Source organism: Micropterus dolomieu, linkage group LG12 (genome assembly GCF_021292245.1).
Source record: "Micropterus dolomieu isolate WLL.071019.BEF.003 ecotype Adirondacks linkage group LG12, ASM2129224v1, whole genome shotgun sequence".
Classification (NCBI taxonomy): Eukaryota; Metazoa; Chordata; class Actinopteri; order Centrarchiformes; family Centrarchidae; genus Micropterus; species Micropterus dolomieu.
In genome coordinates, this window is record NC_060161.1 from 15,909,626 (window position 1) to 15,937,130 (window position 27,505).

Consider the following 27,505-nt stretch of genomic DNA (forward strand, 5'->3'; position numbering starts at 1 on the left):
GCGACAACCTCGGAACCTGAATGATTTGGAGGCTGTCTGCAGGGAGGAGTGGGCCAACATCCCTGCCGAAATGTGCACAAACCTTGTCACCAACTATAAAAACCGTTTGACATCTGTGCTGGCCAATAATGGCTTTTCTACAAAATATTAACATGCTGTTTGTCCAGGGGGTCAAATACTTGTTTTTCCTCATCAGATGGTTATCAATTTTTATAAATTCATATGATGTGATTTTCTGGAATTTTCTTTGGGATTCTGTCTTTCACTGTTAGAATGTACATATGATTAAAATTATAGATCGTTGCATTCTTTGTAAGTGGGCAAACCTGCAAAATCAGCAAGGGGTCAAATACTTATTTCCCCCACTGTATACCTGCATCAATAATTTTGTAAATATCCACTTTTTAAAAATGAATAGAGACAATAGCCTACTATAATAATACTTTTACTTTATTTACTGTATAAACACAGACTGCACAGTTAGAAAAGGAGTTGGCAGCAGTGACTGACTTGCATTATCCAGAACATTGAAAAAAAGTCTGAATGCATGGGTCTTGGCATGTTCCGTCAAAATATCTACCACTATCAATATTTGTGCCTCTAAATCACGCAAATTAGGATATGCCAATAGTGGCTGTGGTGAGGAGTAGTATCTTTATGTGGATATCTGTTTAAATAACCGTGTGTGTTAAATATCTCACTGCTCCAAAACAGCTGATTCAAAACTACCAACTCGTTATGAATCCTGAAGCTGCTTCAATCAGCTGTGTTGAAGCAGGGAGAGATTAAATCCTGCAGGACAGGGGGGTAACTTTCTTCAGGAAAGGGTACGAAACACTGTCGTAGTAAGTTACATAAACTTCAATTCAACCAAGATCAATTCATACAGCCAGCAAAGTCTTTGCACACTGTTTAACGTTAAGTGTGAAAAGCGACACCGAACGGTTTAAACGACATCATTTTATCTTCTTTTGGACAAATAACTAACCTGAGCGTCGTCAACATGTTAAGACAAATGCAAACCTATGCCCTTGCGAAATGCTTTACAAAAAACGAACACACTGTAGCTACATACAGTCTATGAGTAGCTTACGTTATCCAAAGGAGGGAATAAAGCTAAATGAATCCTGCTACTTCAGGAGCTAACGCTAGCCACCGTTGGCGTAGAACGACAAATAACCAACAAATAACTTACACACGTGTAACATTATGTAATTTGTGTGATTTAGATGTACAATATTGACGGCGAACATATACCAAGAGCAATGCATTCGGACTTTACTCAGTGTTTTGGATAATGCTAACCAGTCACCTACCGCTGTCGCCATGTGTAGAATAGCGAAACGACCGAGAATGCATCACGTTACGTCCTGTGGGGACGTAAAAAACTGACCGGCCTGACGGTGGAGGAGGTCTGCAGGTGGACCCCTCTCAAGCTAACACTGCTGTTCGTCTTTCTGCCACTCACTGAGCGTAACAGCGTTCTGTGACATCATGCACATACCCTCTCAATTCGCATGCGGAACATGTTTCACTATATGACAGTATTTATACTTTTAATTAAATACATGCAAATATGCTTTATGTTGCCTTTTAGGTTGTTGTTTACCATTTATAATGTGTGCTTCCATTGTTGTGTGATGTCATTCAGCTGCTACTCGTGAACTCGGGGTACATATTTTTTTTCTCCGAGTTCACAAGTAGGAAATCCGACTTAAGGTGATGTTCCAGGATGGTTTTTCTAGTTGGAAGTCGGGAATTTCCGAGTTGCCTGGAACGCAGCATAAAAACTGGTGAAAAAGTGCATTCGCCCACCGGAACCTTTTGTTAACAACTTCCGGTGGATTATTGGCGGTTTGCTCGAAAGCTAAGGTAGCTAAGTTAGCTCGGAATAATGGCGAACCCAGCTCGGATGCAGAAGCTCAAAGGGAAATATTTGTGGTTTGCTCTCCTCGGGCTCGGATTTAAACCGGAGTCGACAGTCGCCGGCAAAAACAAACACATGAACCTGGGACCGTGAGTCGGCTTTTATTGTGGATAACTTTAACATGAAACGTTAGTGTTAATATTAGCCAAGTTAACTTAAGAAGGCCTCTGCCAAGTTTTTGTCCACAACCTATGTGACGTTAGCTTTGATGACGATCTCTCAACGTTAACATTACTTTTACTTCAAGTTACATTTGAAGTCGTCATTCACAGTAACGTTACTCTTGGCGTTAAGCTTTATTCTAACTATCATTAGGTTAATGGTTGTGTTATGGCTTGCAGGAATATGTTTGACAAACCAAACAAGGATGCCTTCTACATAGTAATCAATTTCCTGTTGGAGAAACTCAACCCGACACGATTTAATGAGGCATACAGGTAAGGTTTGATGTGATCAAACAATGTTATTGTCATTCATATATAAAAGTTTACAGGAAACTTACTTAATATTGTTTTTGGTTAGGCACTGCTGGCCTGTTTTGGACCACAAAGCAGATGCTGAGTTCCGCAAAGTTACCTGCGCTTGGCTGAAGGAAATAATGGTAAGAATTTGAGTCTTTTAATATTATTTTCATTCTCTTCATCTGTCACCAGTTTTGTACTCACAAGCACCCAAAGTGGGTACCAAGTAAACTACAATGACCCCAGCTAGAATCTGGCCGGGTCCCCTGTTGCTTGCTATCCTGCTCTCTCTCCACAGACGCCCTTCTGTCCTTTTAGTAGTATGCTATATAATTTTATGACATTCATTTGTTTGTAACTGTGCAGGATGAAACTGCAAATGCAGGATCCAAAGTGTTAGCATCGTTGTTCCTCTCACCTGGAGGCCCCAAGTTTATCAGCTTGATGTTTGATTTGGCCCATCACGTCATGCTGCAGGAAATGAAGACATTCAAGACCGGTAGGTCTATTTAGAAGGTATATTTTTTTCAATACTAGTTACTTGTATTCACAATCTAACTTCAATCCGAAAGTCTTGAGTAACAGAATATTGTTTCATTTTATCCCATTTCACTTCCTTTGCCCTGGAGTTGGTATGCAAAAGGCTATAAAATTATCTTTAATATTGTCATTGTCAGATGGCAGCTGGGTTCCCGAGGCTGCAGCGATTCCTGCTTCCTCCCCAGACATGGCAATGAAGAGACACGACATGGTGAAAACCAGGTTTTTAAACGCTGCGGTGTATCAGGATCATTCTCTCCGTGACTACCAAAAACGAGCCCAGTAAGTCCTTGGTAGTCCATCTTGGCAGCTGGACAGAGTTACGTGTTATTTAATATTTACTTCGGTAGAAACAGGCTGTAGATGGAAGCTTTCTAGTAAACCTTTTTAAACATAGCACAGGTTAGACTTTATTGTCCACCTTTTAGTGGAAATTTGTCTTTGACGACTCTGAACAGATATGCAACAATGACACCACAGTTAAAATTGCATACAAAAATACACGCAGGAATTTGCGTCTTTGCATTGACTTTGTATGTAATCAAGCCGCCCAAAATGCTGGATTTGCTTTCGGTGGGAACACACCTTTGGATCCTATGTGCCCCTGTGTGACCTATAAGCAAAGTGAAGGGGGTCCAGTTGATTACCAACAGAGGACATAAGATGGGTACTGACCACTCTCTCCATGCACTTGGCTAAGAGTGGAGTGAGTGCCACTGGTCTAAAGTCTCAAAGGGCTGTAGCCTTAGAGACTTTAGGCATCGGTATTATTGTGGATTTCTCACATGAGTTTGGAAAAACACCACAATTCAGCAATGTTTGAAACAGCTGAGTGAGAACCCCTTTAAGCTGTTGAGAGCATACCTTTAGCACCCTTCCTTGGAGGCTATCAGGCCCAGGGGCGTTGTTGGGTCTGATTTTAGAGAGACACATGGCTGCTTCTTCAGAAAGCTGACATCATATCTTAACGAATCTGCCACGTTTACTTTGTGTTATTATTATTATTGTTGTGTTTAATCCCTCCCATGCTTGTTTTGCATTGCCTGTACAGAAGCTCTGCTCGACCTTATTCTTAAAATTAGAGGTGCTCCGATCAGGATTTATTGGGCCGATCACCGATTGCTGAAAGCAGTATCGGCCGATACCGATCGCTGGGAGAACAAACAGCATCTTAATTATTTAAATAAATTTCCTACAACCATAAAAACTGCAACAAAAAAGGCTGTAGCCAAAATATTTAGGAGATGAAGGAGCACAGGCATCATGAGTCGATGATAAACTCTGAAGTAGCTGCTTTTTGTTCTGGAAAGCTCAGGCAGGTTCTGTGGGCTTTTGGGGGAGAGAGAGGAGCAGAGAGAGGGAGAAGGGCTACAGAGAGGAGTCAAAACTGCCTTCAGTGAGATTTGAAAATAAGGAAAATTTAAATAAAAATAGGCTACAATGTAAATTCCATATTATACAGTCAATTGGTAATATTACATTAGGCTACTATATTCATTATAATTTCATATGGTTTGCCATCAGTAGGCTATAGGCCTTATATCATTTCAGTGGATTGTTTTCATTTTTAATACTTGTGCAGGAAGCACAGTCTACATATCTTGCATGCTGCCACCACTTTACCATAGGAGAGAATAGCAAACAAAGTTTTTATTTGATTTCATAAAGGTTAAAAATAAGGGAGATTTACAGGGAAACATTTAACGGATGGAAACCGCGTTAGAACGGAAAAATACGGGAGGGTTGACACGAGAGGAGTAGAGAGAGGAGTGGGGTAATGTGAGGCTACATCCGAACTGCTACGTTTTTAAAACAGTTTCGTAACGAAAACGATCTTCTCCGTCCACAGCAGCGTTTCAGCTGCGTATCAGAGTTGATCTCTGTTTATATTAGAAGAACTGAAAACACACACCTAGTGGCCGTTCAGGTAGCTACACTGGGCATGCGCGTGCCAGTGTAAACATGAAGCAGATGGTCTACTCCGCAGTAGCAGACGATTTAGCGAAAGAAGAAAGTAATACAGACCAAGAACCACACCGGGCTTTTTTCTTTTTTTTTTGCATTGACCGACAACGAAGTGGAACTGTTACTGAAAGTATCTCGGGAGTACAAGAGACGGCGGCAGAAAAAAGACTGGGAGTTGTCACAAAGTAAATACAGCGACATGCACAGTAGGCTAGGCTTAACTGTTAAGTGTTATTTACACAGTACTTATATTTTAATAAAAATACCAAAACTAAAACTCTGTAAATAGCGTGTTTTTGCTTTGCATGACTGAGACCGAATCACAAAGCCAAATGTGAGTGTGTGTCATCCTTTTATAGAGTCCTCTGTTTTGTCCACCGGGTCAGCAGCGTTTTCAAACCAACATCTTCTGATTCACCGTTTTAATCTGGACGCGAGGCGGAAACGTAACAAAACGTCTCCGTTTTTGTAACGAAAACACACAGAGAGAGATGCAGTCAGCTGATTGAGTGGCACCGGAAACTCACACTGAAGGATCAGTCTCTCTCTCTGCCTGATGTCTCTGTTAAACTCCGGTTGCAGGTGGCGTGAGTGAGAGAAACAGCTGCCACAATTTCTCATATTCGCTCCTGCCTGTTGCTCCACTTGTCTGATTGCTGCTCAACTCTAATTGTAAATGATTATGTGGGCGTGTTAATCCCTTCTTGTCTGAGAAGGACTTTGGTGCTAGCTAGCTTTGAAAACCGCTCACACAGCGTAGTGAAACATTTTAGCTGCCGTTGAAAATTTGTCTGGCGAGTATTGCATCATCTGATCGGCTTTTCTTATCGTCCTTTTTAGTGACCATCGATCAAACTAGTTAAAGCCATTATCGGCTGATTATGATCGGTGGCCGATTGATCGGAGCACCCTTAAAATCTATTTTTTCTGTAAAAACTTAACGCCTGAAATCCTTGTTTCTCCTTTACTAAGTCTGCTTCTCCTCTCAGAAATGCATCCCTTTTTCTCATTTAAACACATTTTAAGATCCTTTGAGAGCCTATGGCTTATTATTACCAAACACCTTAACTATCTCACAAGTGATAAGTTTCTTCACAGAAGCATGTGATTGTCTGTCAATTTGTGATGATCAGAGCATGCGTCACAAAATGACAGAAACAGTCTTTTCTATCCCTGCTAATTTATTTCAGAAGCACTCAAGTTTCAATCTTATGGCACTACTCATGATGTTGCATGTTTCATTGGCTGTTTGTTTAAGCCTCCACCTGTTTCGTGTGACCTAATTGATAAATTAAATCCATGGTTAATAAGGGTCGGTGGGTGGCAGGAAAAGCACAGGTGGAACAAATTTAGTTAACGTCTGCTCTGTTCCATGAGTGTGTCAGCATGCACAATACCAGCACCCTGAAACTATCCCGCCTGATTGGACTGCACTCGTTTATAATGTTATCACCTACACCTGTGCTTTTCCTGCCGCAACATGCCATAATGTCTGCTGTGAAAAGGGGCTATTGAAGCCATGTGCTCAAACAGCTAAGTCATGTTGAAAAGAGTAGATGTTTGCATTTCCAGCATGGACCTGCTGTGGAACCATTAATTTTATGGTAATTTGTTTAGCATGGAAGTCAGTTCATTTCATTTTCCCTCCACTCTTTTGAAGGCTCCTGGTGAAGTCTGTAAGGGACCGCCGAGCAGAGGGTGCCAAGTATGATGAGCCACTCAAGTATGTATGACTTTCTTTATTTTCTCAGTACTTCTCACTTCAATGATCTTAGACACACTGAACAAACTGGGCTGTCAACTTTCAGGCATCACAGCAGTGATTCTACACAGGAGGGTGCTTCTCTCGCTAAGACCAAAGGGGTATGTAATGTTAGATTTGTAAAACTTCCTACAAAACCTAAGACACTTAAACAGTGCTGATAACCAAAATCCTGCCTTTCTGAATCTGTGTGTGTGTGTTTAATGAAGTTCTGTGCAGAGATGTTTTTTACTTTTCAAAAACCTCACAAGTGCTTGGTTGTCCTCAGGTGCGGCCCTTGTGGTCGACAATTGATGGAATGCTGTCAGCTACTAAAGAGGAGCAGCATGCAGTGGATTGTGTTTTGAAGGGGGATGTAGATCAGTACGTCCTGGATGGGACGAATCGAAGCCTGAATATTCCCCAGTGTCTGCTGGAGAGAATTGAACAGCTCCCACATCAGGTGAGGGTGAGGCTAGCCGTAGGGTACGCACATAAACCCGACACGGGACTATAAATCACGCTTAAGGGATCAGTTGATTCCTATACACAACACATAATTATTTGACTCTTGTGTCCATCAAACATTGTGGCTGCAGGAGATGCCAAACCATTTTCTGTCCATTTGCTATACAGCAATATAAGCAGTAAGTCATCACACAGACTAGTTTCAATGTAACCGATATGTTTGTGTGCGCTTGTGTTCCAGTTGAGTTCAGGGAACGTGTACAAGGCTGGCCAGCTGAACCTCCTGTGTGTGTTGGAACTGATGAACCATGCGCTGCAGCTCCTGAAGGAGGAGCGATGTCGTGTGTCTCATGCCCCCACACTCCAGATTAATTCCCAGCACCTGCAAGAGAAATGTCAGCAGATGGCCCGTGTGCTGCAGGACCTCCACCTCCTCAGGTACACTTTAACCGCCCCACTCACTTGATGCACTTTCTCCATCTGTCTGCATGCTGCAACATAAATATGGCTTAATGTTTAGTTTGCTAAGGTGGATGTCTGTCTATAAACCCTTAACCAGTGTTTTAATCCCCTCCCACAGGCAGAAAATTACCAAGGATGGAATTCCTGAGGTCAGGAGCAACATCAGACAGTTGGAGGCGGTGTGGGACAGGAAGTGGATGGATACTCTGACAGACACACCCCTAGTCTCTTTCCTGAATGAAGATCCAGTGAGTGTTCCTTTGGGATTTTTGAACTTGTTCAATCATAGGCTTGCTGCTGTCAGTCCTATCAGTAGTGCCAGAAACTCGAGACAGACGTCTATCACATTACTGTCCCTTGCTACCCATTCAGGTGGATCATAACAGTATTAAAATGTTTTTTCAACTGAGGCGTGTCACTGTAGTTGTATATCTTAGTCTAATATGTCTTCTAGGCTCTTGGCTTCCTCTCACCAATGGCTCAGCTGTCATTTGAACCGACAGCTGACGCTAATTACAGAAGTAGTGTCTTCTCCCAGTACCCTGCAACGCTTCTTGGTGAGCAAAACCTGATTAAATGACATTAGGCAACCTCTTCTATTGGTCACAGCACGCAGTTTGTTCCTAATCATGCCGCTCACACTGTTTTCAGAAATGCCTGTGGAGAGAAAATCACAGGAAGACATCTGCTCTACTTATTCCAACCTGAAGAGGTAACACTTTCTTTGAACAGTTCTTAAGGGAAATGTAAACTCAGTGTTAACAGGTCTGTGGTCATAATGTATTAAGTGTTTGGTGTATTGGATTTTGGGAGGCAGATACATGGGCAGTCCTGAGCAGTGCTCTGTCCGTCACTAGTCCTCCCTAAAGTATCCATGCTCTCTGATGACCGCGGCGAATTGAGGGAAATCGCCACGGACAGATACGGAGCAGACACTTTAATGCTGCATGAATATGGTTATAAAGAAACACAATAATTGAGCTTAAATGTCACTTTTAGAGCAGAGGAGGTAAGTTTAGCACTGACTTCATAGACTCATTTTATATGTTGAGTGGCTCTCAAACATTTTCACAAAGGACCCCTAAACTGCCACAGATTACACCACGGACCCTTTTTTTGGACGTTTTTCCCAGGATCCCCAGTGTGATACAGTTTTTGCTTTTTAGATGTTTTTATTAGAGTGTGAGAGCCGTGTCATGTTACTTACAGATGGAAGTGGACTGAAAATGGCTCCTTTTTGCTGGGTCCCCATACCCCACTTTGAGAACCACTGCTATAGAAAACCTGGAGCATGTACAGTAGACTTGGTCGTGACAGTGTATGGACATCATAAAAATGTACATATACCTTAACAAGAAATAATGCCGCTTCTCTGAGGTGCTGTGCAGCTCAGGATTTATCAGCCCTTGGTTTAATTACTGCTTTACTTGTATAGATTGTAAGCTACTAAATTTGAACGAGAAATAAAAGCCTGACTTTGAGGTAGCCCACCCACGGGTGCAGGGCGATGTATAGACTTGGTTCAGGGATGAGCACTGAGCCAAGGCCACATTAAGATGCTGTGTTGCTTTCACTGCCTCAGCCCATCTGCATTGTGAGGAAACTACAGAAGGGGGAAAAAAAACACATTCCTGTGAACGGATTCAGTACAAAAATCAAGCTTTTTGTCTTTGAAACAGCTCTTGCCCAACACCAGGTGACAGGATTGGAAGTCCCGTTGTCGCCACTGAAGCGCCATTACAAGTGAATACCTCTCTCGACTGGCTTTTCGACACGCCTCCATCAGCACCACCACCTCAGGCTAGTAAACTGGTGTTGATTGGATTTAGTCCACCTTTTGGAACTCAGTTCCTCTGTTAAACCATATTTAACAAACCTCTCCTTGTTTTTAGGCGAGCGTGAGAGAGACTCCCAGTGTTGACCAAAAGGTGTCTCCCATGAGGAACAAGACTCAGATTTTAGATATGGAATGTGATAACCTCGCTGATCAGGTATGGCGATGACGTTCAAATTAACAGAAGTGTCCGCATTTGTGTTTGTCTTAAATTCTCAAATAAGGGAGGGAAGTAACTTCATGAGGCACACAACTAGAGCTATGAATATATAGACTCAGTTCCCGTGTGTCTCAGTTTGCAGATGCTCTAACTACAACCACCCCCACTGAAGGCAGAGTCAAAAGTCTGGACCTGGAGGGCCTTCTCACTGCTCTTCATGGAGATCCCTTCTCTACTAGAAAGCAGCTGCCACGTACACCTGAGAGCTTGAGTAAGTCGTGAGCTGTTGTATTTGCCCACTACCCTTTTTTAATTACTTTTTTTTTTAAATAAGGTATATTCTGTGCAAATGCATGAAGGTGTGAGCATATTTAGAATGACTTATTTTACCAGGCAGGTCGATTCAGAACAGATTCTTGGTCACGTAAGGGCCTAGCAGGAGACAAAGGCCTCCTGTAGGGAATGGGTACTGGAATAAAATATTAGACAGAAGCGGCAGGGCGACAACACTGTACCAACATACCTCAAAACCAGGCACAGATGCCAAGAAACCAAAGGAAAAATAATAAGTCGTAAGACATACACTGGTCTACAGAGTAAACAATTAGCGTAAATGTGGACTAAATTCAGCTTCTTTGGGAAACTAGCATGGTGTGAAAATCTCACAATAAGTAAAATAAAAATCTGTGTTTTTTAATTTTTCTTCCAAGTTAAGGATGTGAAGAGCTCCTGGCGTAAGGCAGTTGAAGAAGACGAGGCTAAGAAAATCGGACAGTCTATCAAATTTAATGGTGGCAGTGGAACGGGGCAGTTCAGTCCCCTCTATGAGCCTCACAATGTGTGGCTGAGCCCTGAGGCTCCCAAGAGCGTCCCCTCCAGTGCCACCCCTACTGTCACCAGCTGCAGCAGCCCCCATTTTGACCAGCAGGGGGACTTACTCGACCATGAAACTCTGCCTGAAATGTCTAGCTGCGACAGTCTGAGCCTCGATGAAGTAGTGGATGTGGAGAGTGAGGAGGAGGACGACGAGCTGCTCATACCCGCCCTGAAGAATGAGGCCACGCAAACGCCGTTAACCACTCGTCAACACTTGAGTCAGATCCGGCAGGCTTCTGATGACTACTTCATGGAAAGCAGGAAGAGGACACCCGAGTGTCTTCTGTCAGATCACACTGTTTCTGGTTTGGACAGAGACTGGCTAATGGAGCCTGCGAAGTTGGTGGAAGCCACAGACAAGGTCTTCTCACTGGATTTAGACACACTGGAGACGCCTTCAACCCCAAAGGAGGAGTACAGCCTGCCAAAACTGATCACGTTCTCCCCAATAGATGATGAGATAAAGTGTTAAGTAGTTTCTATATTGATGTAGTTTTCATCCTTGAAATCATCTGCTATGATAATTACATAACACATTTGTACATAGCTGTGAAATAACCTACATCTATCAGTCTAAATTAGTTTTCTGTGCATAAGTTTAGGTTTTTAATTTAAAATAGTAAGAACATGAATTATTTCTGTCTGTGTACATAATTAGGATTGCTAACTGCAGTGGATAAGAGATTGTATCTAATTTCTTGAATGTTGTATTAAACACTTTGTAAATAAACTGAACACAGCTGCTGCAGCAAAAGTCCTGCTTGCATTTTATGCATTGATGTTCTTGTAATTACTCTGAAATGGTAAAAGGACTAAAGGGCAAACAGAGGACTGCGGTTAAGCCTACTAGGGTTTCTGAGAAAGCAGCACAACTAATACTAATATGAAGGTTTTCTCTCACCTGTTGTGTCTTTACATCGGTGTAACTTCTGCGTTTAAGGGGGGGGGGGGGGGGGGGGGGGGGGGGTCAAACTACGCAAACCCATGGAGCAAAAATAAGTAAAGGCATTGTGAAAACTCAGATGGCAGGAAGTCAAACAATGTTACCATCACCAAATATGCAACATTTGCTATAATTTTTAATTAAGAAGCTGTAAATGTGGACCATGAAAAACCGCTTAAACATGATCTTCGTCTTTCATTACGTAAACTATATCCTGAGTGGTATACATGCCATCGGCCTACTCAAGGCCGTAGAATTTAGAAGGGACATGTCCCTACCAAGATCCAGCTACTACAGAATTGTCCTTAGCAATAATTTTGATCAAAACATTTAAATATAGAGCTAACCACTGTTGGTCAGCATCTTGTCAACTTATTTGGTGTTGAAAGCTTATGTCGTCCTCCTCATGGTTCACCACCTGCAACAAAACGTGAGAAACAATTTGAAAACAACTTTATAGAAATGGGGTGAATTGGGCATTAAATTCACACCCTATCAGATACGTAGCTGCTACACTGTGCTTGTTGCACACCATGGCGTCACATCGCGTGTGTGTGTTTGGCTAGGTGAGTGAGACTTGCGTTGCAGAAACGGTGTTGGAAGATAAAGATATGACTATATTGACACATGGGAAATTCACAGGTTTCAGCAGAACAAGTCTAAAGAGGTATAAAACAGGACTTACGTAGGTGGAATTGTGGCTTTCAGAGTCAGTAATATCTAATGTGTATGTATTATATACAATGTAAGTACATTTAGTTATGTATAATAAATGAAATATAAAAAAGCAGGTATGTATAATACATAATACACATAATACTTACATAGTATCCTATACACAAAATATATTTTATATACTAACACTAACTATATATTGAATTTTAATAATTGTGTTATGAAGCATATTACTACTAATAACTTTATTCTGAAAACTGCAACGCATTTGTTCGCCATCAAGATGTTTTACTTTGAAAAGACATGCCGGAAAAAGCCGGTTTCATGTGGTTTAGCTTGTCAGCGCTCCCCGAGGCCAGCCCCTGTAGCCTCTCCTCTTCTCTGGGCGGTTCCAGTCTGAAAGAGACGTTTAGGAAGAAAGCTCACCAACAAAACTATCAGCGCAGACACAAACATGGCGCCTACCTCTGCCGACAACTTCAGATGAAAGTGTGGCGAAGAAGTGAACAGCAAAGTTTGAAAGGAGTATTTCGAAGTGCCCTTTTCTTTTGCGCGCCGTCCTGGTTGAACCTGTTTCGGTTTTCACAGACAGAAATACGGAATATATCAAGCGGGTAAAAACAGCAAGTTGCCTACATGTCAACATTGTCTCTCGCTGCAGCGTAAACAGCTGGTAAGTGCACGTTTTTTCTAATATGGATATAGCTGTTAGCAAGAAGAGTTTGTTGTCAGACTTGGAAATAGAAGTTTAACTCTTTTAAGGTGACTTAAGTTGTGTAGAAGTAAGGTCGCCCGCTGAAAATGCCTTTTCCTGGTGTTGCCCTGCTGCTGTCTACACTTCCCATCGTGTTGGTGTTATCCAACCGCGGAAAGAGAGACAGCCACGTTTCACGGCTCAGGAGAGCGCTTCTTTTGTTATATCTGTTATGTGTAACTGCATGAAAGTTGACCTAGTTATGGGTCGGATGCAACAGTTGGGAACACAACCCCCCGTCCTCTGTCCTCCCCGGCCCTCCTTGACGCCTATCTTTAATCAGACCCTTGCTCTCCTGGAGCCTGCCTAACTAACCTTTTAATGCTTGCAGGTGCCTGCTGTCAAGACACACAAACTGAATCTTCTGCTTGAAATCAAAGAGCAGGGGAGTTTGTGCAGTTTAGGATTGTACCCAAGATAAGGATCTGTTAACCTTTCTTTCTTTTATTTGGGGCATGTGCTTGCTTTTATCCAGGGACTTTCTCTCTGAATATGCCATGTCTGCATTTGTGTGACCGCACACCTAGGAGTTGTGTAAGAGTCCTCTGATGGTTTTGTGTCTGTGTGTGGAGTGAGCACAAACGCCACCGAATGCAACGCCAAGGTGCTCACATATCTTTGTCTCAGCACTTGACTGTTCGCCAGCCAGCAGCTAGTCTAACCCTTAAGGCCATTGGCGTACTCAGTGCTACAGCTTCCCAGCACCGTTTTGGTGATTCATGGCATGCATGTGATGTTCCTGTTATGACAGCCGTGGCACAAGTCTCAGCAGAGACGTGGAGGGCACTTCCTCTTGTGTTGGGCTGGTGGCATTCATATTTTTCATTGAGGTGTTTAACCACCTCGCAGCAGGAATGTCGGATTACATCAAAATATTTGAGGCTTGTGGAGGAAGTAAATCGTGGAAATTGCTCTTGCAGAACTGCATCAGCACTGAGCCACTGACACGTGGAAACGGCAGAAAAATGTCTTTCCTGACCTTGGCTTGGCCTGACGGCGGCTGGAAAATGGGAGTGGAGTGAATGTTGCCTCCTACTAACTGCTACAGGCAGCAGGTATAAAATAGGTCATGGCTGCACTGTGGCTTTGTGTACATTGAACTTGCACTTTGTCACCACCAGCTTGTCATCTAAAGGCTCTGTCAGGTGACCAAGGAAAGAAAGTGCGAGGGAGCAGCAACATGCTGTGGAAGGACTCGCTGGTTGCCCTTTCTTCAAAAGTCAAATAAGCCAGTATTCTGATTCACCCTGTTGGACAGGAGCAACACATTTGTCTTTGACTGACATTTCAACTCCTTTCAGGGCCTGAAGTTCCACTGAACTCTTTTTAGCAATTCCTTGACTTAAAGTGACACTTCAACTTCATTCAGTGTCTTTATTTTTACTGACACTTCAAGCCCTTGCAGGTATCTGGTCTTCATTGTTGAACAACAAAAAATGCCTTCAGCTCTTGTAACTCCCACGTGTTCCATTGTTCGTTGTGCTTACACTAAAATTGACTACAACCACCCCCACCGCTGCTTCACTTAGTGCTTACATTTTGACTGACACTTCATATCCTTTCAGGTCTACGGCCTTCACCTTTTGAACAACAAAAAAAAAAAACTTTTCACCCACAACTTCCACTGATCTTAAACTCCAACTGCTTTCACTGCACCCACTTCAACTGACACCATCTTTCAGTTTATACTCTTGAACTGGCACTAACGTCTTTGAGGATTTCAACTAGGGAAGGGCATTTCAAGCAAAAATACTATTCGATATTCACAGGGACATTTTTGACCATTCTTTGAAGATCACCCATGCACACGCAAAGACAGAGACATAGAGAAAGTGAGATTGCTTCATTGTTTATTGACTGAATAGTTGTTGTAAACTCATAATAAGCTAGCTTTACCTCTGTTACCTTCTAGATTTTTGGCCCTGAACCTTAGTGAGGAGCGGACTCGTTTCTTAGACTAATTAGCCTGGCTCGTAGCTGGTAATGTATAGCCGGACCCATCTCCACATTTTGTGTTAGTAAAGTTTGTAGCTGGTGACTAGCGGTCTGGACAGCTCTGCTGATGAAGGATGGCAGCGAGACTTTGTGGTGGCGTTCGTACTGTAAACATGAACTTTATTTCCTCTGCAGCAGGAAACACTAGGGGATTTGGGGAAAAAATGTAATTGCGACTTTTCTGCCAGATATTTCTATTCGATGTGCGATAATTTTTTTGTTGTTGAAGTTTTGCTAAAGTTCAGTATTCACTGCCAGTCTATTTTTGACGGAAGCCACGTCAAGCAGCACAGAGCAGATGAACCAGACAGGAAGTCAGAACGGCATAATCTGGTAGATTTTCAAAATAAAACACGTACATCAACGATAATAAAAAAAGACACAATTTAACTATGTAGCTTCTTAACCATAGTAGAAGCACAAAAGGACAACAGAACAAATAAGCAAAATCTGAACAGGCAATACGCTCTTATTCTGAAATGCCGCATATAGATATGTAACGTTAGCCTGCAGAGAGCGGAGCCGAACGGGCTCACAGAGAGCTGTTATCCGTAGTTCCGTAGTTATCCCACACGTTTTATCTAGTTTCGTTTGTTGTTGTAAAATGTACATGCCATGTGCCCGCTGTGATTGGTGAGTAGGACGGATGACAACGGAATGAATTTGTAACTGCATGACTGTTAAAAAGGGGTCAGATGCGCTGTATAATTAAACTACATTTTAATTGCCATCTTCACGATTAGCTAATTGCGTTCATTCAAATCGCAATATTGATTTGAACTCGATTAATCGTTCAGCCCTAGATACACAACCTGAGCACTGTTAGGCTGCAACCTGAGCCTCTCACAGCGTTGTAGCCAAACTGAATGGGCCACACACGTTTTCCCAACGCCTGGTAGTAAAAACAAAGGAAAATAATTTTTTTAAGACAAGATGTAATAGAATGACTACTTGAAGTGCCACTTTAACTCCTTTCAGTTCAGAACTGAAGATGAGAAGCATAACGTCTTCAACCACGTCCATTTGCCCCGGATTTTAACACACACACACACACACACACACACACACACACACACACACACACACACACACACACACACAGTCTTTTCTTCATTATTAACTGTATATTTTTTGTTACTCGTGCGAAGGACGTCTTCCTCCATAAAGAGTACTGAAGTCAGCATCAGCAACACAATAGCATTCCCGGAGCTGGTGCGGAGTCATTGTCTAGCTCAAGGACGTTTCAGCAAACCTGATCTTCTTTCTCACCATTGCTATTAACTGTTACAAATGTTTTTACATGGTGTCTCTACTTAATTAGCCAGAAATAAATGCAGATTATATACCGGCACTACTGATAATTCTCGTTTTTGGGCTTGCTGAGTCAGTACTAACCTGAAACACTTAATTGCTTTTTGTTAAGCTGCCTGTTTGCATGTCTTAAGACATATTAACTCCAGATAGTCGTTTCCAGCCAAAGAACAACAACGAGGACCTTGTAATCCATCCATAACCCCTCTCAGGTAACCTATTTCCTTTCCCTGACCCTTGTACTTTGTCGTGACAGTGGTGTTTTAGTTGTCGTCTTTCAGTAGGCCTGGGTCTGAGCTGGTATAGACCCAGCTAGTTAGTAAGGGCAAAGAGTTTGCCCTCTCTCCCTTCTCCTTAGAGTGGAAAGAATGCTCTGTGTCCGCCTGGCTGTCACGCTCCAGGAGGGAGCCAGTCTTGTGACGTTTCTGCTGAGCCTAGCCTCGCTGCTCTGAGCTGCCTCTCATCGTCTAACCTACCCAGGTTGTTTTAAACTGGGTTTTTTTAACAGAAAACTTTAAATCATTTGACTAGATTTAAAGTCATTCTCACCGTCCTTGTCTAACCTTCTTATCACATTGTGGGAAGCATGACTTGCATGCTGCCGCTGGCTGGTTGTTTTTTGACACAGTTCGGCAAACACTCAAGTGGGTCGCTTTTGCTTGGAAGCACACCTGCCTCTTAAATCACATGCTGAGGTCTTTGTGGAGTGTAACTACGGACCTACTGTGGGCCAGGAAGAAAACATTTTCAGGTTCAGTTATTAAGATTTGTGCAATCTTTCTCTTGATATGGTCCTGCCACTGGTTGCTGCCGGTGGCTTTGATGTGAAATCATTAAACAAGAATCCAGTGCTGTTGGATTGACAAAGATTTACAGAGATAAAATACTAGAAGGCAGTAGGCAGTTTGGGTGAGCCATCTCTGTTAGCCCAGCAAGGACAGTTTTAATAATTATCTATCAAGTAACAAAACCAAACATTTGCTGGTTCCAGCTTCTAAAATGTGAAAAAAGTACCTGATCATTACAAATTGACTACTTTGGGTTCTTTTTTGACTGGCGCATGTACTAAGCAATTTGAAATAATTTTCTGGTCTTGGTAAATTGGGCATTTGTCATTATTTCAAATGTCCTTCTAGATTAAGCAATACAAATTTGTGTATTGCTATAAAATGATTTGTGGCAGCCATAGTGTATATACGTCTTACAGATTATTCCGTTTTTAGTAAAGTTACACCTTGCAAATATCAGGACAGTATTTCAGTAACATGGCAAACATGTTATACTTAATTAGAGGTTAGAGAGAAAAAAAGCGGGATAGTGCATGCCCAAAGATACAAGACAACACACATTATCTATTGTGTCTGTTTTCGGTGTGATTTGGCAATCCGAAACCTATTATGAGAAGTGTGCTGATGGCTTTCATCAGTCCCTAAATTAAATTTGAGTTTACGTATGGCCTCTGTATAAACCCCCTCAACAAAACCGCTGCCAGGGTTAAACAAACATGAGTGAGGAACAGAGTTCACCGTTGGTCTTTTGCTTTGTTCAGGCCATGCAGAGCGAGAGAGATGTTGTTAGCATATGGATGTGATAGTGCCAGGCAATCACACAGGCTTATCTGGAGCCAAAAAGCTGATAGACTGTGAATGCTCCACCTCTCACCAACTCGGAACAGCAAATATTGAACAGTTGAATATATTTCCAGCCTTTTATCAAGTGCAGTACTGCATATTTCTGTCTGCATTAACAAGAAAGTGCGTATCTTCTTAGTTTTTTTTCTGTATCATAAACTGAAGTCTGTCAGTCTCAGCACAATGCACTGTTAAGATTAATTAGCAGGGTAAGGTATTTTACAGGCCGCACTTCAACAGCCAAGTATGAGCACACACTGTAGCCTGCACCATAAGAATTCAATCAGACAGCAACTCACATGGCTATAATTTGAGTTCATCTCCCTCAAACCCACGCTGCAGCTCAGAGAAAGCACAGTGTTTCTTTATGTAATTATCGCCGCCTTATACCCAGCCTGGCCTTCACCGGCGACAGCACACTGTGATGACAGTTGGCAGGGAGGGCCACTTTGCCCTTCAGATCCTCCAGAGCCGCAGAGTGGCACTTGTGGCAGACGCTGGTGCCACGGAAGCTGACACACACCGTGGCTCGGCGGCTGCCGCTGGTGCTGGAAGGCTGGAAGAAGTGTCGGAGGCTGTTACAGCTGAATAATAACACCTTTTCATTTGCAGTTTGTTTGCTTTCGTTATGTCAGTAGGTGTAGCTGAGCGTTCAGGAATGATTTTAAGTGCACTTCAGCAGCTCTGTTGCACAGAAGCTCACATAAATGTACACATGGCACAATAGAGGGGTTGGTGTGAAGGATCAGCCTGTCCTACTATTCATGACCAAGGATCGACATGCTCCCGAGTATAATTACTGCATCTGGACCACTTACCACATTGCTTTTTATTCTCGTTTGTCCAAGGTACTGTACATGACAATTGCGCGTCATACTCAGCTGCTGTTTCAGCTGTGAGTGGATCTGCGTGGCAGGGCTCCTGCTGAAATAACTGAGACAGACACAGCACTGTCTGTTGTCCAGCAATTACACACACAAACACTGCGGATTTGTGCATGCACACACACGCAGGCAGGCTCTTTCACCCCTGGGGAACAAGCCTCCAGGCTCTTTTGTGTGTGAGGGATGAGATCATTGTGGGGCAGACCATGGGGGGATTGAGTAAGGGGGTTCCTCTCTGTATACATAAATAGAGAAATCTCTTTTAAGAAAGTTTCTCTGTCTCTTTCTCTTCATCTTTCCCGCCCTCTTAGCTTTAAATTTAGTATCTCGGAAATGAAGGGACTGGCTAGGTAAGTGGCATTAACACCCGGCAAGGGCTTAAAATGAACCAACATCAGATTTGGTACACACACATGTGAGGAGTAGGGCCTCCCTGGTTTTATTTATGGGAGTCAGTGTGTTTTCCTCTGCCCTCAGGCAATGTTGGGCTGCATAGCCAACCTTTGACACGTTTGCAAGCAAGCAGCGCAACCATCAAGGAAGAGGACTTTGCTGTGCAGGGAAATCAGCGGCCTTGAGGAATCATCCACTCAGGATTTTAGAACAAAACACCAGATATAAGTTTGAACCCCATATGGTTCCTATTATTTGTTTTTTTTTTACAAACATAACAGCTTAATGGCTCAAACATAAGATACCCTTAATTCCACACATTTGCCTCAGGTGACAAGCGTTTGCTACTCATGTTACTTTTCTTGTTTGGACTTGCTAATCTGAAATGTTAATATATTCCTCTAACCTTCTAGTTACTGATTTTAAATACAGCAGGCTGTTGTACTGGAGGCACAATATTGTTGGATTCTATGACATTACGTTACCAAGCAAACTCATTTTTGTAGTTTGACCGTGTCTTTTTCACACGTAACGTTAGCTAAATCGTTACCTTCAGGGCATGTCTATCAAGTCAATTTACATACCGCAGCCACACACACACACACACACACACAGGTGCGGAGCAGAATGGGCTTTCCACAACTAACCACTGCGCTGTAATAACATTATAACTAAATTTAAACAGCAACATTAATTCAAATGAGGCTTACCGTTCAGTTTCTGGATTACAATGTTAGTCCAACATCGCAGAGCCTGCTAGCCACATTAGCCGCGCAGTATGCTAAAGCCAAGTTTGCTAACCTTTTAAAATAAACCGTAAAACAACAGAAACACGGCAACACTTACAGCTTGAAAGTTTGAAGTCAGGTCACGTACAGGCTATGGCGGTCCGTCCTTGAACCGTTACAGAGCTGGATACGGTTGTGGAACTTTTTAATTTATCAATTTAACACGCAGTGTTAAGTGTAAAGTTTCAACGTTGCGGTTGTTGCTGTGCTTGCCATCCTCCGCGGTAGGCTTGACTAATAGCGCAGCATTTCAATTTTGCGGTCATCGCCACAGCCCTAATTGTGATATAAATGTCTTTATTTTTAATATGTAATGAATGTTTCTTTGATTTTTAAGGCCGCTAAGTCATTTTGTAATTACTGGAGTTGAGGTGTCAGTAGGTGTAGGGTGTCAGCATGGTAAGACATGAAGACCAGACAGAGAGCAATATACAAGATTGTAATGTTGGCATAAACGAAATTGCATCGAGGGTTTGAACAGTTGGTTGTTTTTGCTTGGCTTCCACTCCCTTTGTTCACAGCCATATGGCATTTCCATTTTGTCATGCTGTATGTTATTTTCAGAGCAAGTTACTCAGATAATGCTTTCATTTAGCAGTGTATTGTTGGTAAATTCTAAAACAGTGGTGTTTTTTAATGAAAAATTACTTACCGTAAATCGATTATCAAAATAATTAGTCATTTTCTTTCACATCATCAATTAGCTAATCATTGCAACACTAGAATAAAATGGTATAAGCATCATGTCAAAATCTCTTAATGGTTGACAAAGTCAACTCACTGTATTTATTGTCATGCTGGCAAACACTAGTTTGAGCTATTACCAATGAATTGTTAACTGTGTGTGATATACATTAAAACTGAAAAGTGTACTGAAGACTGACTCCAGATCAAGGCCTAAGCTTTAATTAACCAGTTTCAGAGTAAGCAGAATGCGTGCCCTCTAGAGCCTCAGTATTTTTGTCATGGTTCATAGTAGTGACCCAGACAAAGGGAGTGACACTTGATCATCTGGGCTCAGGAGTAACAGAGGAACAAGTTTTCCCATGGGAGATGAGGGGCAGAGCACAGCCTTTAGAGGCAGGGGCTTAAAAATACAACACAAGACTTTAATACAGTGGAAATATAATGGGCCAGTTTGTCAGTCAGTTTGACTCGGTCATTTTCCTCAAGAGGCCTCACAATTTTTTGCCTCAAGGTTTAAAAGTCTTCCTGAAAGATTATTTTTCCACCATGCATGTTGTCACATGTGCAGAACAAGAAAGCCATTACGTTATGTTCACTTCTGTTTACAATAGCTTTAAAGCTTTTAGCCTAATTCCCTGTCAGCACCATCACCGTTTATGGCCGCTACCATGTTTTATGCTGTTTATGTTGCTCGCTGGACGTGAAATTGGACAATAAAACAAGCTTCCTCTGTCATGTTACCTCTAAAAACATCTAAAACTGAGAGGCTAGACTTGCTTTCATATTGGCTGACAGCAGACTACGGAGGATATGTCAGCTATACTAAATGTACCCTTGAAAGACTTGGAGATCAATTTCCTCAGCTAGAGTAACACTAGTCGCAGCTCAGGGTCGTGCAGCCTGGGGTTGTTAGGCCTGGGTTGCCATGGCAGCGCCAGTGTTTGTCTATCACGGGCTGTCACAAAGACATTATTTGTGTGGTTGTGGAGGCAGACGGGACTGTCACAAATGGTTCCAGCTTCAAGAATGTGTGCACACCTAACATCAGTGTTTATTTGGGCTTTCTCATATCAGTATCAGTGGTTATGAAAAAAAAGTTCCCTCTCTGTTGTACAGAAGCCACATGCCAGACTATTCTAATGTAATGGTAACCAACTAATAACAACTAATAGCTGTATTGCTACCATCACCAGGGAACGGGATACAAGTAATGCTTTGGTCTACAAATAGGGCAGTCTGTTTTATTCTGAGAGCAGGTGTCTGTGGTTGTGTATGTGTGAATTTGAGTGGCAGCCCAGTTTATGGGTCAGTTCAGAATTTCAAATAAATGAGCTGTTTTTTAAAGGGGACCCCCCCCCCCCAACCTCAGAATGATTCAGTTGCATAAAAACAAGTGTAAAACCAACTAATATGAGAAAAAAATTCAGTATCAGATTATGGGAGGTTGATGTTTAATGTTCTCTGTGAAGTACATGTTGACTCACCGGCATGGTGAACATTAATAGGGCAGCATTCAAAGGGACCGAACTGTTGGTTGCCCAGCATAGTGTTTGTTTTTCTTTTTTCTTTTTCCTGTTAAGATTGGTTTATTCCCTGCTGGGATACTTTGTGGTGATCTGTGCCTATGTTGTATGACTCAGCCTTGATGTTTTTATACCTGCATTACCATTTCAGTGCAGATGAATTGTAGAGGCTAATTTCGTGACAAAGGTTAAAATGAGCACGTTATAACTGATTAAGAATGCTGCGGAATTAAGAAATCTTAACAACTGTAAACTCCAATGTAATAAATTAAACCTGTTATCCTTTTTGCCAGGAATCCAGAGCTTTTTAGCTTCTTTCAGGTAATTGTTTTGTTCTTTGGTGCATAGCGTTATTGTTTTAGTTCAGTTTCACCACACTCTGCGGCAGCAGTTTTCAGTAAAAAAGCTTAAAAAATCCACACTACACTACCTGCCCAGCAGCAAATAGTAGACAAATGTAGTGACAATCCAGTGAATATACAAAGTAAATAGCATTTAGCAGCTAATCTTTATCAGGAGTTGGTGGAGACCAAAAACTGAGCTAAAAGGGGAGTGAATATTGGTCTAATGTTCGTCATGGGGGAATAAACATGACTCCAAATGAATGCTAATGTTGCAAAACACCTGCTAGATGTGTAAAACAAGCATCTGTTTGCTAGCAAGTTCACCATATCAACTTTAAAGGTAGGGCTGGACGATTTCACCTAAAATCACGATTAATTGAACATTTCACCTTGATTACTATTATTGAACGACAGGGCGGAGTCACGTGACTACATACACGGTAGGATGTTTCAAGGGGAAAGTATACACACACACACACACACACACACACACACACACACACACACACACACACACACACACTATGAACAGGATTAAATAACCGACATGGGAAAATTATGCTGGTTATGCAGGCCCTGAATTTCGGTTTCGATTACTTTTCAATTTGTTGCTGTCTTTTACAGCTTGTTTCACTACCCCTGTGACACTAAAATCTGTGACCCATTCATCGCCAGATTACATCATCATACATCAGCGCCAGGGCTTTCTAACATGTGGTTGACGTTGTGAGGCTGTTGCAGTTTGGTTAGGTTTAGGCACCAAAAGTAAAAAGACTAGGTTTAGGAAAAGATCGTCGTTTGGGTTTAGTCACAGAATCTGATGGGTCACAGATTTTGGTGTTACACCCCAAGTGGCCAAACAAAATGAGTTTTCTGTTAATACAGCTGATATGCTACTGGTTCAGCTTACTTAAGTGACTTTAACATTTAAATCAGAGACTGAAATCCAAAGTATTAAAAAATACATCCATCCATCCATCGTTAACCGCTTGTCCTGCGTACAGGGTCATGGGGGGGCTGGAGCCTATCCCAGCTGACATTGGGCGAAAGGCAGGGTACACCCTGGACAGGTCGCCAGTCCATCGCAGGGCCACACATAGACAGACAACCACTCACACTCACATTCACACGTAAGGGCAATTTAGAGACACCAATTAACCTAGCCTGCATGTCTTTGGATGGTGGGAGGAAGCCGGTGCACCCAGAGAGAACGCACACGGACACGGGGAGAACATTCAAACTCCGCACAGAAAGGTCAGGGCAACTGGGGTTCTTGCTTCTTGCTGTGAGGCGACCATGCTAACCGCTGCACCACGGGGGAATTAAAAAATAATGGTAACAATTATTAGTAGTGCAGGTGTCAGAAGGCATTGCCTAGTTGTGATGCACTCCATACTCGTGTCATACGTACGCAACCTGACATGAGGATATTGGGGATACCTGGGACAGGTAATCACTTTTGATATATAAACGATATACAATAACAATATATAAACACCTAATGAAGGTCCTTAGTGGAAGCTGGACCTCCCTGCCACTCAGTTACACTTAAACACAGAGATGCCTACATACCACAGCAAGGATTGTAGGTATCTCTGTTTGCCGTAATGTAAGTATTCTATGCTTAGACATGGGTGCAGGGTTATGTTTTAAAATGCAGGAATGCATTTTACATCTCCTAACCTGACCTATGGTAACAATAAAGGAAAATATAGGCCCTATTCAATCATACAGATGGATAAATAATAATGACACATTATGACATAGTGTGTTCCTCAGATTGCTGAGTGTAATTGTATGACTCATAAAATCCCATTTGAGCCTGCTCTGGTAAAGCGATGTTGGATGGAAAACCGTTGAGGATGGGGTGCGTGCTCTAATAAAGAATTGAGAAAAACTATTCAAGGTTAATCTGCTGTTGTATGGGGCGAGGGAGAAAGTAGCCAGAGTCTTGACAGTAATTGGTAGGGATGCACCGATCTGACTTATTCAGTCCTGATACCAATACCTGGACTTTGGGTATTGGCTTCTGACAAGTACAGTGACACAGCGTAGCTTACCGGTAGCAGTGTAGTAATGTTTCATGAACAGAGGCTTGTTATTTCTCTTCTGTGATAGTTAACACAACATATGGTTTTTCAGTAACTATAATGCTTATCTAGCCATGTTATGGCTGACTAAAGGAACTTCCCTTTATAGCATGCACTTTTCTGTGACTGTGGTAATCTGGCACCAGGAGATGCTCACTTCCCACAACAAACCTGCTACGTCACATATTGTTCAGGTTACCCACATGGCTGCCTTCCTTAAATGGGGGCTGGTGGCTTTGTGTAGGCAAGGAAAGTCAAGCTGTTGTTCCCTTTTGCCATCTAGTAACTCTTATAACTGGTAAGTTTATTTTTAAAAAGTGGGATAATTGGATAAAGGGGACGAATTTGCTCCACATAGACATTAATTCACCCAAACCTAAGACCATCCAGTCACTGGTTAAACCATCAGAGTACATTTACAGGCCAGTCTTTGGTGAGAACACATTTAATAGTGCTGTTTGTCATAGAGCAAATATAGTCTAAACAGCATTTTGCTTTTGAATAGGGACCAGTGAGATGTAACCATGGATACAGTGCAATAAAACATTTCAGAGCATAAAATAAGTCCATCCAGTCAAAACGGTGATGATGTTTAAAGGAGTTGGAAAGACATTATTCATTGTGTTGCAAAAAGCCACATCTGGAATCATTTGGGCTTTTATCATTTTATTTACAAGAAAAAAAATAAGTGACACTCCTCAGAATGAGTAAATCTCCTACATTGGAAGGAAAATACTGAAATAATAAAATGAATTCACAGAGGCAGTTATGTCTTTAACAAGTAAAATATGATTATGCAAAAAGCAGTGCTGGTCCCGTTCGATATTTCTCTTTCTTGCCTTATCTGTGAGATGTCGCTCCTAACCATCTGAGCTTTTCCATCCAGCATTACTTGGACAGCTGACCCAGAACAATTGTGGGAGTGAGATGGTAATCCATCCCATCTTCAATAATGCACCTTTATTGCCGTCTTTGTTCATGGAAAGCTGAAGTCATTCAGTCTCTGTGTGGATATGACCTGAAACTATTGTTTTTGCTCCTCGAGGCTCTTTTGCTTTGAGTGTTTTCCCGACATTGTGATTAAAGAGTAATGAGTAAATGGGCAATATCCTGGGCAAATATCCAGCTACAAATTTTCAAAGCTACCTTGACGGCGAGGCTGGCAGTATACTTGAAACAAATCAATTTTGGCTTGTTCACATAGGCAAAATGCCAAGTGTAGAACTCAAGCTCATAGCTGCATTTATAATTCAACGAGATAAGGGTTTATATGCTGGTCAAAAGAATGGAACATTAAGTTGACTATTTTTAACACCTCCTGCGACTCCTTCCACAGCACAAGCCAGTGGATGTCCTGCACTGTATTGCAGCCAGTAGATGGAATAGAATAGAATAAATAATAGAATAAACTTTAATTGTCATTGTACAGTAAAACCACACAACGAAATTTGTTTGTGCAACCTCTAAAACAATACTCACGTTTATAAGCACACTCATACAATAAATAAAATAAAAATGATAAAATCCCTATCTAAAAAATATGGCTGTGCTGATCGGGGGTGGAGGGGCATGATTATTCAGTTCTGTGATAGCCCTGGGGATAAAACTGTTCTGCAACCTGGAGGTGCGTGCTCCCAGAGCCCGATACCGCCTGCCAGATGGAAGCAGGGCGAAGAGATGGTTTGAGGGGTGTGTCTCATCCTGCAGAATATTATGCGCTCGGCGTAGGCAGCGGATATTAAAGATGTCGTCCAGTGGATGCAATGGAAGTCCGATGATTTTTTCGGCAGATCTTATAATTCGATTGAGGGATTTCCTTTCCTTCTTCGTGCAGTTGGCATACCATGCAGTCATACAATATGTTAGAACACTCTCGATGGAACATTGATAGAAGATCTTAAGCAGCTCAGTAGACAAGTTGCTCCTTTTCACAATCATCTTGTTATCATATTGATTGGGTGAAAAATTAAAGTCCAGAATATAAATGGCAAAAAAACTACAATGGACAGTATTAATCTGTGTCATCAAGTCCAGGGCTGTCTGTGTTCGCTGTGGCCGTACATAAAAGAGTCTTCTTTTTTTCCACCCCCCTGCCACAGCTGACTCACCACTGGAAAAAATGAACTTCCTGCATAGGTCCTAACAGCTCTTTGAAGGCGAGGTGGAGGTTTTTGCTTTAAGTTCCTCTTTCTTCTAAGGCGACCAGTTGCTCTTTGATGTTTTTGGACATGTTTGATAAGTTTGGCACCGGAACATAATTTTTATGCACCATAATTTTTTCTGTATTTGATACAGTGATTAAAAAAAAATAACTTCTTTTAGCCATGCATTTGCTGTAGGTATATATTATACTTGTATCTTCACTGCAGTCTTTGTAATTTTCCAAAGAAGAGATGTCGTTTGAAAATACAACACATGGCAAAGTTTTATTGTAACCACGATCTGAGTCACTGACACGTGGTGCCACGACTCAGTTTTTACTTGAAAAATGATTACAACTATCCAATTAAAAATGACAATGGACACGTTTGAGCAGCTCCAACCTTTTAACTCGGGTGTCGCTTGTGTTTTGTCACTCAAGTCAAATTTGTGACCCTGTTCCAAGTGTTTTATAGACTTTGTTGTCTGCTTGATCTACGCTCCCTGTGGCATTTCTGAGCATTCCTCTGGGCCCGGCTGCTCTCCCCTGGTTCTCTGTAGCCGGTAACTCTCTCCACATAATTGGAGTGGTGCGGGGATGTAACAATGACAAGAGTGTTTGTGAACGTCAACAAATCTAGTCCCTTCATCACCCCTTGTTTTTCCCCCACTTTGTTTGCTTTGTTGTGGTGCAGCAGTCTTAAAGGATCCTTTTATTGCCTTGGCCACAGCATTACTTGGCATTCTGTGTTTGCTGGCATGTGTAATCTATCCCACTGTCCCAAAGTGAGTAAGAGCTTTGCTTTCACTAACATGAAGTGTTCTCCTTGGCTATAGCCTAAAGTACAGTATCTGTAGCTAAACACAGCATATATCTGTAATAGGGCTGGACAATAAAACAGTAACAATAATTA

General features: G+C 42.0%; 2 protein-coding genes and 1 non-coding gene across 4 annotated transcripts in view; all 3 read left to right on the plus strand.

The window, feature by feature from the left end:
- The first annotated feature begins 1,836 nt into the window (after positions 1–1,836).
- Positions 1,837–11,188, plus strand: haus6 (HAUS augmin-like complex, subunit 6). Its single transcript, XM_046065525.1, has 16 exons — positions 1,837–2,016; positions 2,269–2,364; positions 2,450–2,528; positions 2,755–2,887; positions 3,066–3,210; positions 6,554–6,616; positions 6,702–6,756; positions 6,924–7,097; positions 7,344–7,540; positions 7,683–7,812; positions 8,019–8,121; positions 8,216–8,276; positions 9,244–9,364; positions 9,457–9,555; positions 9,694–9,829; positions 10,269–11,188. Exons 1-16 carry the CDS (start codon positions 1,895–1,897, stop codon positions 10,904–10,906), a joined length of 2,352 nt encoding a protein of 783 aa, XP_045921481.1. The 5' UTR covers positions 1,837–1,894; the 3' UTR covers positions 10,907–11,188.
- On the plus strand, positions 8,372–8,502 carry LOC123981235. Its single transcript, XR_006827725.1, has one exon. It is a non-coding gene; the product is annotated as a small Cajal body-specific RNA 8 (non-coding RNA).
- Positions 11,189–12,423: 1,235 nt separating the features above from the next.
- Positions 12,424–27,505, plus strand: part of dennd4c (DENN/MADD domain containing 4C) — a 36,074-nt gene continuing 20,992 nt past the window's right edge. For both annotated transcript variants that reach the window (XM_046064221.1, XM_046064222.1), the window contains exon 1: positions 12,424–12,725. The gene's annotated coding sequence lies outside the window, so the exon portion shown is untranslated. The remainder of the gene's footprint in view (positions 12,726–27,505) is intronic.